This window comes from Eretmochelys imbricata, chromosome 1 (genome assembly GCF_965152235.1).
Source record: "Eretmochelys imbricata isolate rEreImb1 chromosome 1, rEreImb1.hap1, whole genome shotgun sequence".
In the NCBI taxonomy this organism is placed as follows: Eukaryota; Metazoa; Chordata; order Testudines; family Cheloniidae; genus Eretmochelys; species Eretmochelys imbricata.
The window spans coordinates 256,397,441-256,409,836 of NC_135572.1; the positions used below are offsets into that span (position 1 = coordinate 256,397,441).

Below are 12,396 nucleotides of genomic sequence, written 5' to 3' on the forward strand. Positions count from 1 at the left end.
AGGAACAGACAAAATCTTTAGTATGTTGGGAGATTTTTAAAGGTATCCAGCACATAAAACTGCAGATAAGCATCTGGTGGGATTTTCACAGAGGACTATCTGCATTTTTAGGTACCAAGACAACTTTAAAAGATAGCTAGCTTTAAAAATCTAGCCCTGGGAATCAAAGGAGGGAAATAGTACTGTATTAGTGTGCCTTATGGAGTCTACAAAAAAAGCTTCTGTTGCAGCTAGCCATTTGTTTCAGTAGCAAAGAACCTGATGGGCTTTTTCAGGGCCACAAGGACTTCCCTGACTCCAGGTTCTCATTTGGTTGTGACAGCATTATTTGGCCCAGAAGATCAGGTCTTTCAAGGCTGTAAGATCAGCACCTCTGGACAGTAATTCAAGGACACCAGGTCAAATGGATAAGAGCCAAGGCAGTTGTTCTTTTTTCTGGTTCTTAATGAAGATTGTCATTTATCCGTGTTGTGGCAGAATTATGATTTGCACCTTTAGTCCAGGCTCCTGCCCTTCTTGGAATATTATTGTTAGCCAAGAGAAATGAAAGCTGTTGCTTGGGAATGTCAAGAAGCAGCTAAAGATAATGTTGTGTACTGCTAACAATATATCTGATACATGTGATGTTCTGAAAGTGACCTTAAGAAGACACCTGTATCTCAGAGCTTTCAGGTTGTTTCTGTAAAGTTCAGATTCAAGCTTTCATGGAAAATTATGCACAATAACTTGAAAAGCAACAATGCTTTTCCTCAAGATTAGTCTGGAAGCCTTGGTCTTTGAGTTGTGTGCTTTGTGTATGTTTGGAGTAACAAACACCCAGGAAATACTCTTGAGGTTCAAGCTTGGCAATTCACTTCCAGCACTTAGGTATAATCGGCAAGCCAGACTAATCTCTGGAATGGCTGAGAAGAACAGCCAAGCAGTGTGGAGGGGAAAACGTCATGATCCAGGATCTACCCCATTTCTCCATTGTAAACCTCTTGAAAGCTGCTTCCTTCCTTCCCGTGATGCAGATGAAAGAATAGCTTGCAGGCTTATACAACAGCCTGCTGGACCAAATTTTTTTTTTCTTTTTTTTTTTTTCTCAGTCAGGAGAGTTACATGTACTCTGGCAACCAACAGAGGTCCCTTCATCCCAATGTAGTAGTATCGTGATGCATGGAGGATTGAAGAATGGGAGCAACTGGAGAGCTTTCTCTTTGTTGAAAAGCAAGTCTTTGGGATTAGTGAGTTGAGAATTAAGTCATTCTTTTGTCTTTCGCTTGCCTGGGGCAAAAAAAAATCCATAGCAAACAAGCTGAGCCAGGATCAATATGACTGAACTTTAAAGTAAGCCTTTTGTGGTTCAACTTACCTCAAGGTGGGGGCATCCAGAAATACATACATACTTCTGCAGAGTATACCAAATGCCTGACTATTTGCACAAAAGCAGTGATGCTTGTCCCATACTTTTCTGCTCCATGGGGGTGGAAACCTTATTTTTCCCCCTCTTTTGCCTCTGGTTCTTGTAGAGAAGATGCAAGAGGCAACACACAACTCTTGTAGTACCAGATTATAAATGAGTTCTGGTTCTAGGCCTCATTCTGGCAGAGGAGCAACAGGTGATTCTTCTCTTCTTTTCCAGACCTGTTATCTCACAAGGGAGGATTGAACCTGCACCCAGATCCATAGTTCCTCCCTATGGCATTTTACATCCTGGAGTTTAGTAGATGAAGACTGCTCTTGGAAGAAACCCGGCAAATTACATTAGAATCTTGTAAGCCTTCCATTGGAAATCTTATGCCCTAAAGTGGAACTGTTTCTCATTCCTTTAAGGAAAGAGCCTCCAGATCCTGTCCTCGTTGTTTTATATTGGATTGTTTTTTCTTTCCCATATCAAATCATGGATTATCTTTCCCCACAGTTAAAGTAAGCCTTTAAATTAAGCATCTATTAAGCCTTTAAGAATAGTTGTCTTTTTTCACCTATCTGAACCTGATGCTCACTAGGTCAACAGAAGATCCATTCGAACCTAGACTGTTTTCTTTTTTGCTTATTTTGTAATGTTGATCAGAAATGCAAGTGAAATGCAAGGTGCCATTGCTGATCTTTCTTAGTGTTCAATATGGATAAACTTAAGTTTTGTCCTCATGCCAAAGTGGCATCTCACTTGTCATTTAAACTGAACCATTATCTTTCCTCAGCTCATGACTGAGTTGGTGAGGCTATTCCATAATTTGGATGATAAAAGGAAATTCAGTTATACCATTTCACAAATCATCCTGTAGGTTCCTGGCACAGAGGGAGAAATCTCAAGAGGAATCCATCTCAGCCCAGAGGGAGTAGACAAATGGATAAGATTTTCAGCTCAATTATTGACCAGGCAGGGATCCTGTTAATCAAAAGCTGCTGGGACTCCTTTGACTAGGGTTGCTGCAACACTGCCAATTTAATTTAGAACTGTCTGTAGACATATCTAGGAACTTGGAGAGCATTTTCTTTAAATTTAATTCACAAACTTACTCAGTGTTCTCTTGACGACCAGGACAAATCCTATGGCTGATTAGGAACAGAAGTCCTTTAATCACTATTTCAGCTAGTTCCTGGGGGACTAATATTGCTAGTTCTTCTCCCCAGAATGAAGAACAGCCGAGGCAATTTATGAAGAGGAAACAAAGATTACTTATCTGTGATCAGAATTCTCTGCAGGTATGATCTCAACAAATCCACGCTCGTTATCCCGCCTTACACTTCAGAAGGGGGATTTGAGATTTGCCAGAGAAGTAGTAAGAGACTTGGGCAGGGTTCTTATCCTCTGTTCTAGAAATTTCCTGTGACTCCAGCAGTGAAAGCCACCCCAGCAACTAACTGCTTAAGAACTGCAGCCTGTGCAACAGCATGCTAACTAACCTGACTCATGAGCATAAGAATCTGTTGAGGCAGTATTTTTGTAGCTCCAAGTTAGTCCTCCTGGTAAGTATCCTTCCTCTTCTACAGGGCCTAGGTGTTGGCTGTATAGGGACAAAACACCAGTTTTAGTGGCTGAAGCACAAGAGTTTAACCACCATGTACTGAAGCTTGTTTCAGCCCATGTAAATCATGTTTGAACTGATTCAAAAAGCAGGAGGGACAGGGTTTTTAACCTACTGTCAGCATGATTTAATTCAGTTCATACTTGAACCAAACCTTGTTACAAGCATGGTTGAACCACAAGAGTATTTACCCGCTTTCAGAACTGGTCAGTTTTCTTAGTATTGACCTTGTCCTGTTGGATAAGGTTGACTCTCACCACTAATGCACTGATTGCCTTGCCTTGCTTATATTGAAAGCTGAGAAAATCAGAGTTGAAACTACTTCTGCACTTCCTTCTAGGGTGAAGAAATTGCTACGTCATTTCAGGGCGAGGTTTTGAGGGCTTTATTGTTATGTTCCTTGGATAAACTGAGTTGGTTTGCCGAAAGTTTTTATAGCTGAAAAGCATGCATTGCAAACCCTAACACTCAAATGTAACACATTTACCATCTCTAACTTCCCCCTGCAGCTGCCCCTTCCTGCATCGAAACACCTTTGCAGGGAATGGTAATTGAGGAAGAGTATGAAAAGCAGCAAGCAAATGTGGAGATGAAGAAGCAACTGTGCCCCTACGCTGCAGTAGGAGAATGTCGTTATGGAGAGAACTGCGTGTATATCCATGGGGATGTGTGTGACATGTGTGGGTTGCAGGTTTTACATCCAGTTGATGCTGCCCAGAGATCCCAACACATAAAGGTAAGGATACAAATGGCTTGTGTGTTGAATAGCTTCAGGTTACTCCCTTGCCTTGTGCAATCACTTGTCATTCATTCCCTTTCTTCTGAAGTTGACTGCATGCAAGTCAGTCAGTTAACAAGAAGGTCCACATTGCAAACTGAACTATTTCCTGTCAAGGCTGTTTTCAAAGCAGCCTTGTTTAAAAGAAGCTGGACGCTGTCTGCATTGAGGATAAAGTCTGTATAATTGTACTAATGCTTGTTTCAAACACTCAAATGTGGGTAACTTAGGTCAGTTTTCATGAAGTTTTAGTTCAGCTATTTCTGCCTGGGTTCTTGGAAAAGAGCCTGAACTTGAAGTTGACCATTGCCTCCTATTACCTGAAAGATTGTTTTTTGACGACCTGAACCTTCCAGATGGTTTATATCCTTTTTAGTGTAGAATGTGGGGAGAATACATTTAAGATGAAACTAGTGAGTCAAAACGTATTAAATAGTGCACAAGATTACAGGCTGGTTTTCTCTCTCTCCTCTTCAGTCTTGCATTGAGGCTCATGAGAAGGACATGGAGCTCTCATTTGCCGTTCAGCGTAGTAAAGACATGGTGTGTGGGATCTGCATGGAGGTGGTATATGAAAAAGCCAACCCCAGCGAGCGCCGCTTTGGGATCCTCTCCAACTGCAACCATACTTACTGTCTCAAATGCATCCGCAAGTGGAGAAGCGCTAAACAATTTGAGAGCAAGATTATAAAGTGAGGCACTTCCCCATCTTGATTGTGCTTTGTTACGTGGGAAGAATTTAGTATCTTGTGACAACTTGCAACAAAGTCCCCCCACAAAGACTGCATTTAATGCATCCTAACTAACATTAATCCAGAACTGAAGTCATCTTCCAGGGGTAGCATTTTGTTTGTATTACAGTCTGACCTAGTTAATCTAGATTAGTTTGCAAAATCCACTTATTTGGATGAAAATCATGTTTTGTCTTCAGTTAGTTACCGTTTAAAGGTTTCAGGCACCCAGATTAGATGGTGAAAACAGATTAACCAGTTCTGAATGTATGTTTCCTAACTTTTCACTGCCCTTATTAGCCAGCCAATGACCCATACCCTCTTTGAGGCGTTCTAAAGAAACCCAAACAAACAAATACAAAAACCAAACAAAACTACAAAAAAAATAAATTTATCTAAATCTAAAGAAAAAGGAGTCTGTGTGAAATGTTTTTTCTCCCCCCCTCCCCCCCCCAAGTTCTTTGGAGACAAAACGATCAGCTGCTGAGTTGAGTTCTGAAAGAAGAGGAAGAGTTTAGGTTGTCGTCTTGTGCAAAAGAGAACGTAGATTGAAAAAGAAGTACAAAGTCCTGGCAGTAAGTGCCCAGGCACACTAGGATATATCTTTAAAGATGGGATATGTGCTGTGGTATGTTTTATAATGGGACAGAGCGCCCCTGTAATGTGGAATTTTGCAGTGCAGTCTCTTCGTTCCCCAGGTCCTGCCCAGAATGTCGGATCACATCTAACTTTGTCATTCCAAGTGAGTACTGGGTGGAGGAGAAGGAAGAGAAGCAGAAACTCATTCAGAAATACAAGGAGGCAATGAGGTACGAGCGCTGCAGCCTTTTGTCAAGTTAAGACTGCAGAGATAAGGGCACACCTGGAGAACAAGGGTGTTTATCCAAAGCCCTCTCATACCTCCTTTCCACCCCCACAGTGCATCCTTACTTATCCACCCACAGATGCATGCATCCACACAGTCACCTAGCTTTCCTATGTACTTATTGACCTCACAAGCTTTTTCCTTACCCACCCAATACATAATTGATACAGTCATAAGGTGGTAGACTTGTGCACTGTGAGTCATCAGCTTCCCTATGCATGCATCTACCCACGCACACATCTGTTGGGTATGCACATAGTGTAATACATCATTTCTGTGTATGTATTTTTATTGATAAAATGGTGTCAGCGGCAAATGGTGCATATTTAAAGAGACCCCCTGGACGATAGGCAAATGCAATACTGAATTCTGACTGGCTCTGCTGTGAGTAAGGGTTGCGATATTTTCCTTTCCAGCAACAAGCCATGCAGGTATTTTGATGAAGGCCGTGGGAGCTGTCCATTTGGAGGGAACTGTTTTTACAAACATGCATATCCCGATGGTCGCCGAGAGGAGCCACAGAGACAGAAAGTGGGAACATCGAGTAGATATCGAGTAAGTCTCACTGCTTTTGCTTTCTAAAACAAAGGGGTAGACTTTTTGAAAGAGAGAAGGAAAAGGTGTGAATACCTCAAATTTGCTTATCTAGTAAAACATACATAGTAGATTGGAGGGGAGAGTGGTCCAAAGACTGGAAGTGATGGAGGGCAGACTGTGCAAGAGACATATTTCCTAATGTCACCTGTATCTTGAGGCAGAAATGTTGGTGGTGGTCAGCTATAGCAGGAGTAAATGCAGATCCCATTGTGAAGCATGGCTAGCTGCATGTTATATACCTGGGAGCTGAGCATTGTAAGCCCCAGGAGCATATGTATCTTGTAACTCTCGGTCACACAAGAGCAATAACTGTGTTCCCTTTGCAGGCCCAGCGAAGGAATCGGTTCTGGGAATTCATTGAGGAGAGGGAGAGCAGCGACCCCTTCGAGAACGACGAGGATGAGGTTGTGACCTTTGAGCTCGGCGAGATGTTGCTCATGCTTTTGGCAGCAGGAGGCGATGATGAGTTGACAGACTCCGAGGACGAGTGGGACTTGTTTCACGACGAGCTGGAAGATTATTATGACTTGGATCTATAGCACCTGTCAGCGGAGTTTGGACTGTCTGCTCGGCATCAGGCAGTAGCTCTTTCCTGTGGCGTGGCAGTGCCTGTGTTTCTCCTAGGCAGGCCTATCGATTCCAGGTGCTGTTGTAATAACTTTGACCCAGGGTCTGTCTCCTCCCCTCGCCCCAGGAGTGTTTGTTTTTCTCTGTTTAAACAAATAACAAGACCTCTTTAAAACGTTAGTTTTTGTAAAATGAATTAACTGTCAAACAGTTAGCTTAGGTTTGTTGCTTCATCTGTGTTCCTGACGGGATTCACCCAGTTCCAGGGTTAAAGTGTTTACAGGACTTCCACACTCATCTTGAAGAGCCCAGATACAAAAATGAGAGCAGTGGCCATGCAGTGGGGGGATATAAATTGGCCAGTGGCCTTTTTCTGCTGTGGACTTCAAATCAGTACTTCCGATTTCAGGCCAGACACATGTACTTCTTGCTGGCTTCAGCTCTGTTCCAACCCCTGATGTACACATCTTCATTTGTGGTTTTGGTCTCCTGTTTACTTGCACATTACTATTACTACTGTGTAACCAGAACCAGGTGCGACTGTTCCAGGTTTTTACTGTGTTTAGCATGAAAGGAAAATGTGTTTGTACGTGAAAGGAGTACTTTCAATGTGTATAAACAAATAAATGCAGAGTTGGATCTCAAGGGCTGGGAGACTCTCTGTATATGTTTAAAAAAACAAAAACCAACTCTCCTCGCATTTTGGTGCATGAATTGTAATCTCCAATTGGACATGAAACTGGTTTAGTGGTCTCAGCCCAGTCTGTGGCAATGGTCTTAACCATCAGATATAACTTGGCATTCCTTAATACATCAGCTCTCTCTAATGTATATTATAGGGGCTGACTAAAAGTAGGAATCTGGTTAGCCAGAAGAGGGTTCTCACCATATTGTTATCCAGTAGAACATCAGGTCGGGATCCCTTAATTGCATTGCTCACATAGTTTTATACCATCGATAACCACTCAAGCCATGAGCTTATCTAGGAAATCACTATACTACTTAGTTGGTTCAAGGCACTCCTGGCTCATATCCCATCTGAATTATGCAGATTGCTTGGAAGAGCTGCAAACTTGTTGTGAGTTATTGGGTTACCTAGCGAATAACTAGCAGTCATGCAATAGCAAGATAGAATCCCATTGATAAGAGCTCATCTTTTGCCACCAAAGCTCCAATGCAGGAATTTTAACCTTGTGTTAAATTATTGCTGCTCTTTTAATGACTCATGGATGCCCCATGATCTGTTTTGCTGCTTCTCTTGCCTGAGACAGCCTCTCCTTTCACTTTTAAAATGGAATAAGAAGTTGTTGCTGAGGTCTATGATGTATTGTTTTGCAGCTGCCTTTTGTAAGAAGCACTTTTCCCAAATAAAAAACAAACAATTAAACAAGAAGTCTGTTCTTTCTTTAAGCTGGGAGTCTCTTGATCTCAGCCTCTGTTTGTATGCCCTTAGTGTAAACTAGTCTGGTTACTAGTAATTACTGAGTCCTGTGCAATGCCATAGTCATGTTGCAGCATTAATACACAACTGTATCTTGTCAACAGCCTTGTGCAAAACAGGAAATTCTATAATATATAAAGAGAGAACATTTTTATGAACAAAGACAGCTGAGACCACCAAACTATGAAAGTGCTTGGGATTACCACTGAGTGATAACAGAGGTGGCTTTCCTTCTCAGAGTTGAGGTCTAAGACTGGCTCAATTCTGTCAGTTTGTTCTGGGCTGTACATTTTACAACATGCACATCAAATATTGCTTGTGGTGTCAGTGGATAACAAACGCCTCCTATAATACTTCGTACTTAGTACTGTTTATCCAGAGAACTCAAAGCACTGCTGTAGGCTAACTACTTCCTGGTGGACCACACCCTCCTTTATGGGCCACTGTGTATATTACACTGTAAAGTGCCTTTGTCACTGGGAATCAGGAGATATTTAAGTAAACGGCAGTGAAAATGTTTTCAAATAGACTGTGGGGGCGGGGATGAAGGAAAAGGTGAGTACTGTTGAAACTGGTCTTAGCCTATCCAGATTCCTTATCCTGCACACACACATTGTGGTGGCTAGTAGAATGCACAGATCCCAAATGGGGAGAGAAGTGTGGGGGTGGAGAGGCCAGGCAGAGTGGGGGGGAAAAGGATACAGAGCTAGGTGGGGGAGACAAAAGCATAGGAAAAATAGGGAAGGATGCAGCGAGAGAGTAACAACCGTTTTGGAAGGAAATGGGAGAGGAGGAAAACAAGGGTTAATGAAGAGAAAGCAGAACCAAACATGATGGACAAATTAACTTCCCTGTAGAAAGCTCGGTGCCAAATCATTTACAAATGTGCACATACTGTTTAAATAACAAAAAAAGTGGTTCTGTAGGATATTTTGTGGGAGAGGAGGAAGTGTTGAGAGGGAAGGGAGAGAGGTAGCAGACTTGGCTGTGCAAAGGAAAGGAAAAGGGAGCCCAATGTTCTCTGTAGGGGTTAGGGATAGAATAGTATGCTTCATCTTCATTGAGAATAAGCTGTGCGCACTGAAAGATGTTGAATTTGGCTTTTGAAAATCTTATGCACTGTTTGTTTCTGCATCTGATGTGAGATGCAATCGGGCACTTGCGTTATTCTGGGTGCTCATTCATTGCGGATGATACTAAACTGGGAGGAGTGGTAGATACGCTGGAGGGGAGGGATAGGATACAGAAGGACCTAGACAAATTGGAGGATTGGGCCAAAAGAAATCTGATGAGGTTCAATAAGGATAAGTGCAGGGTCCTGCACTTAGGATGGAAGAATCCAATGCACCGCTACAGACTAGGGACCGAATGGCTAGGCAGCAGTTCTGCGGAAAAGGACCTAGGGGTGACAGTGGACGAGAAGCTGGATATGAGTCAGCAGTGTGCCCTTGTTGCCAAGAAGGCCAATGGCATTTTGGGATGTATACGTAGGGGCATAGCGAGCAGATCGAGGGACGTGATCGTCCCCCTCTATTCGACATTGGTGAGGCCTCATCTGGAGTACTGTGTCCAGTTTTGGGCCCCACACTACAAGAAGGATGTGGATAAATTGGAGAGAGTCCAGCGAAGGGCAACAAAAATGATTAGGGGTCTAGAACACATGACTTATGAGGAGAGGCTGAGGGAGCTGGGATTGTTTAGCCTGCAGAAGAGAAGAATGAGGGGGGATTTGATAGCTGCTTTCAACTACCTGAAAGGGGGTTCCAAAGAGGATGGCTCTAGACTGTTCTCAATGGTAGCAGATGACAGAACGAGGAGTAATGGTCTCAAGTTGCAGTGGGGGAGGTTTAGATTGGATATTAGGAAAAACTTTTTCACTAAGAGGGTGGTGAAACACTGGAATGCGTTGCCTAGGGAGGTGGTGGAATCTCCTTCCTTGGAAGTTTTTAAGGTCAGGCTTGACAAAGCCCTGGCTGGGATGATTTAACTGGGAATTGGTCCTGCTTCAAGCAGGGGGTTGGACTAGATGACCTTCAGGGGTCCCTTCCAACCCTGATATTCTATGATTCTATGATTCATTGGTGTATCAACAGAATCTAGCTGGCCACAGACAGGTTCTCCTAGTACAGAATTACAGCTCAATACAAGGTAGGCACTTCCGTTCTTTGGTTTTTTTCTTATGAAATGTTGCTAAATTTTTTAAAATGCAAGAAATTGCACCTCTCCCCCCGCTACCCACCCACCCAAGGGGAGGTACCTTCCTATATCATTGCACAGCCTCTCCACTTGAACTTGGCTGGCTATGGGTCTGATTATTAATTAATAACCAGACTTGTTTATAATCAACTCAGATTCTGAAGGGGTTAGCAGTGCAACAGATTACATTTTAGAGAAGAGGCTAAGACGATATTTGAGCAGTATACCAAAAAAAAATGGTATAATCAATCATTGGCTTCTGCGTGCCCTTTCTTAGCATACAAGAGTAAGAGGAAGTTAAATATGATTGAAAGGCAACAGATTTTGAAATGCTAAGCGACAATGTTTGCAAACAAAATTGATCTGTGAAATGTGCTACTACTGTGGTTTGGGTTTTTTTTTTTTTTTTTTTTTAAGCTTTAGATTCAGAAATAGATGAGATTAATAACATCCACAGTAATTTCAGGATAAAAATGTATAAAATGTATAAACTCTCATGCTTCAAGGCATAATCCTGCCAATGAAAACTTGGAATTAGAAAAACTTCTCACAGCCATGTTCCTTCTTCTGGCATCTTGGATTAGCCCTTGCTAAATTTCACCTCTGCTAAAGAATTATGCAATGGAAATTTACATTGGTTCACTTGACTTTTATATCTTATGGTAGTGCAATGGGTCCACACAACTCATCCCACATAGTATAAAGTTGTTCATATGTGCTCACACAGCACTCCTTCTGCTGTTGCAGTGTGAGTAAATATTCCAACATAAGTCCTGGCACAGTGTTCCCTCTAATTTTTTACGTCCATGTGTGGACTGAATTTTGTTATGTGCACCAATATGGAGGTGATGTGTGGTAGGGGTGCGGTCAAGGGGTTTGGAGTGTGGGAGGGTGCTCAGGGCTGGGGCAGACAGTTGGGGGTGTGTGAGGGGGTGATGGCTCTGGCTGGAGGTGCAGGCTCAGGGGGGAGGCAGGGATGAGAGGATTGGAGTGCAGGTGGGGGCTCAGGTCTGGGGAAGAGGGTTGGGTGCAGGGGGTGAAGGCTCTGGGATGGGGCTCAGAGCTGAGGCAGAGGGTTGGGGTGAGGAAGTGTGAGCTCTGGGGTGGGGCCGGGAATGAGGGGTTTGGGGTGCAGACTGCCCCAGGTCTGTGATGGGGAGAGAGAACTCCCCCAGCCCTCTCTTGCCACAGCAGCTCGGGGCTGGGTGAGAGATGCTTCTCCGCAGCTGCGGCAGCTCTGGTGGGGCTGGGCTGGGCCAGGGGAGGGGGCACCTCTCGCTGCCTGCGGCAGCTCTGGAGGGTAGAGGGGGAGGGGCTCCACCAGGGGCTCCTCTCCCTGGTAGCTTTGGTGGGACAGGGCTGGGCCGGGCACCTCTCCCTGCCTGCATGGCCCCTGATAGCCTGCTAGTTGCGTGGTTTACAGGGAATTTAGCTCCTGGGAACAGGATTATTTGCCATAGCAAACCACAGTGGGTCAGGTGCGCTCTCTCTCTCTCTCTCTCTCTCTCTCTCTCTCTCTCTATATATATATATATATATATATATATATATATATATATATATATAAACATTTTAACATATTAAAATAGCATGCATTTTGTAAAATGAAATGATATTGTATAGCAATATCCTTTATTTTTAAGCAATAAAAATTGGCATGAGTTTTCTTTTATAAGTAGCAATGCATACATACAATGACCAGCACTGCAATAGCTCAAACCTGGAAAGATCATCAGAATGGGACTTAAGGCAAAGAGCAGAGACTGCAGAGATTGCTGGAGCCTTGTTCGATTGTGCTGTAAAGACCACTTGCAACTGCAATGCCCGTTCTTTCAGTCTAATTGAATTAGAATGGTGTAGTAACCTCAAGCATGTACATAATTGTGGTGAATCTGCTTCCAAGCAAGTAAAATTGCAACAGCAATGGCACAACTTGTGCATCATCGTAATTTGTTTTGTGTGTGAACATGAGCTGAATCACACTCAATTCCTGGAATACTCTGCAGTAAACTAATCTTAATTCTGGCCCAAGGTTCCTAGATTTTTTTGGGGCGGGACACTTTTGGTGTGGCAGACAGGAAATTATATGGCAGCTACCTTTAAATAAAAAAAATGATTTAATTAGATAAAATTGACAATGCAGTCACTAAATCCTTTGCAGTCAATCTGGGTTCGGTGTCCAATCAATAATGGTTCAGTTTCATACTATA

The 12,396-nt window shown here is 43.0% G+C and overlaps 1 protein-coding gene across 2 annotated transcripts in view; it reads left to right on the forward strand.

The window, feature by feature from the left end:
* Positions 1 to 7,194, forward strand: part of MKRN1 (makorin ring finger protein 1) — a 34,570-nt gene extending 27,376 nt beyond the window's left edge. Inside the window, exons 4-8 of one of the 2 annotated variants that reach the window (XM_077828162.1) lie at positions 3,521 to 3,747; positions 4,267 to 4,481; positions 5,219 to 5,262; positions 5,802 to 5,940; positions 6,309 to 7,194. In XM_077828162.1, coding sequence (XP_077684288.1) covers positions 3,521 to 3,747; positions 4,267 to 4,481; positions 5,219 to 5,262; positions 5,802 to 5,940; positions 6,309 to 6,393 — 710 coding nt within the window. In that variant the 3' untranslated portion in view covers positions 6,394 to 7,194. Of the gene's footprint in view, positions 1 to 3,520; positions 3,748 to 4,266; positions 4,482 to 5,218; positions 5,330 to 5,801; positions 5,941 to 6,308 lie in introns of both variants that reach the window. The other variant, XM_077828155.1, reaches the window with a different exon arrangement.
* The last annotated feature ends 5,202 nt before the right edge of the window (positions 7,195 to 12,396 follow it).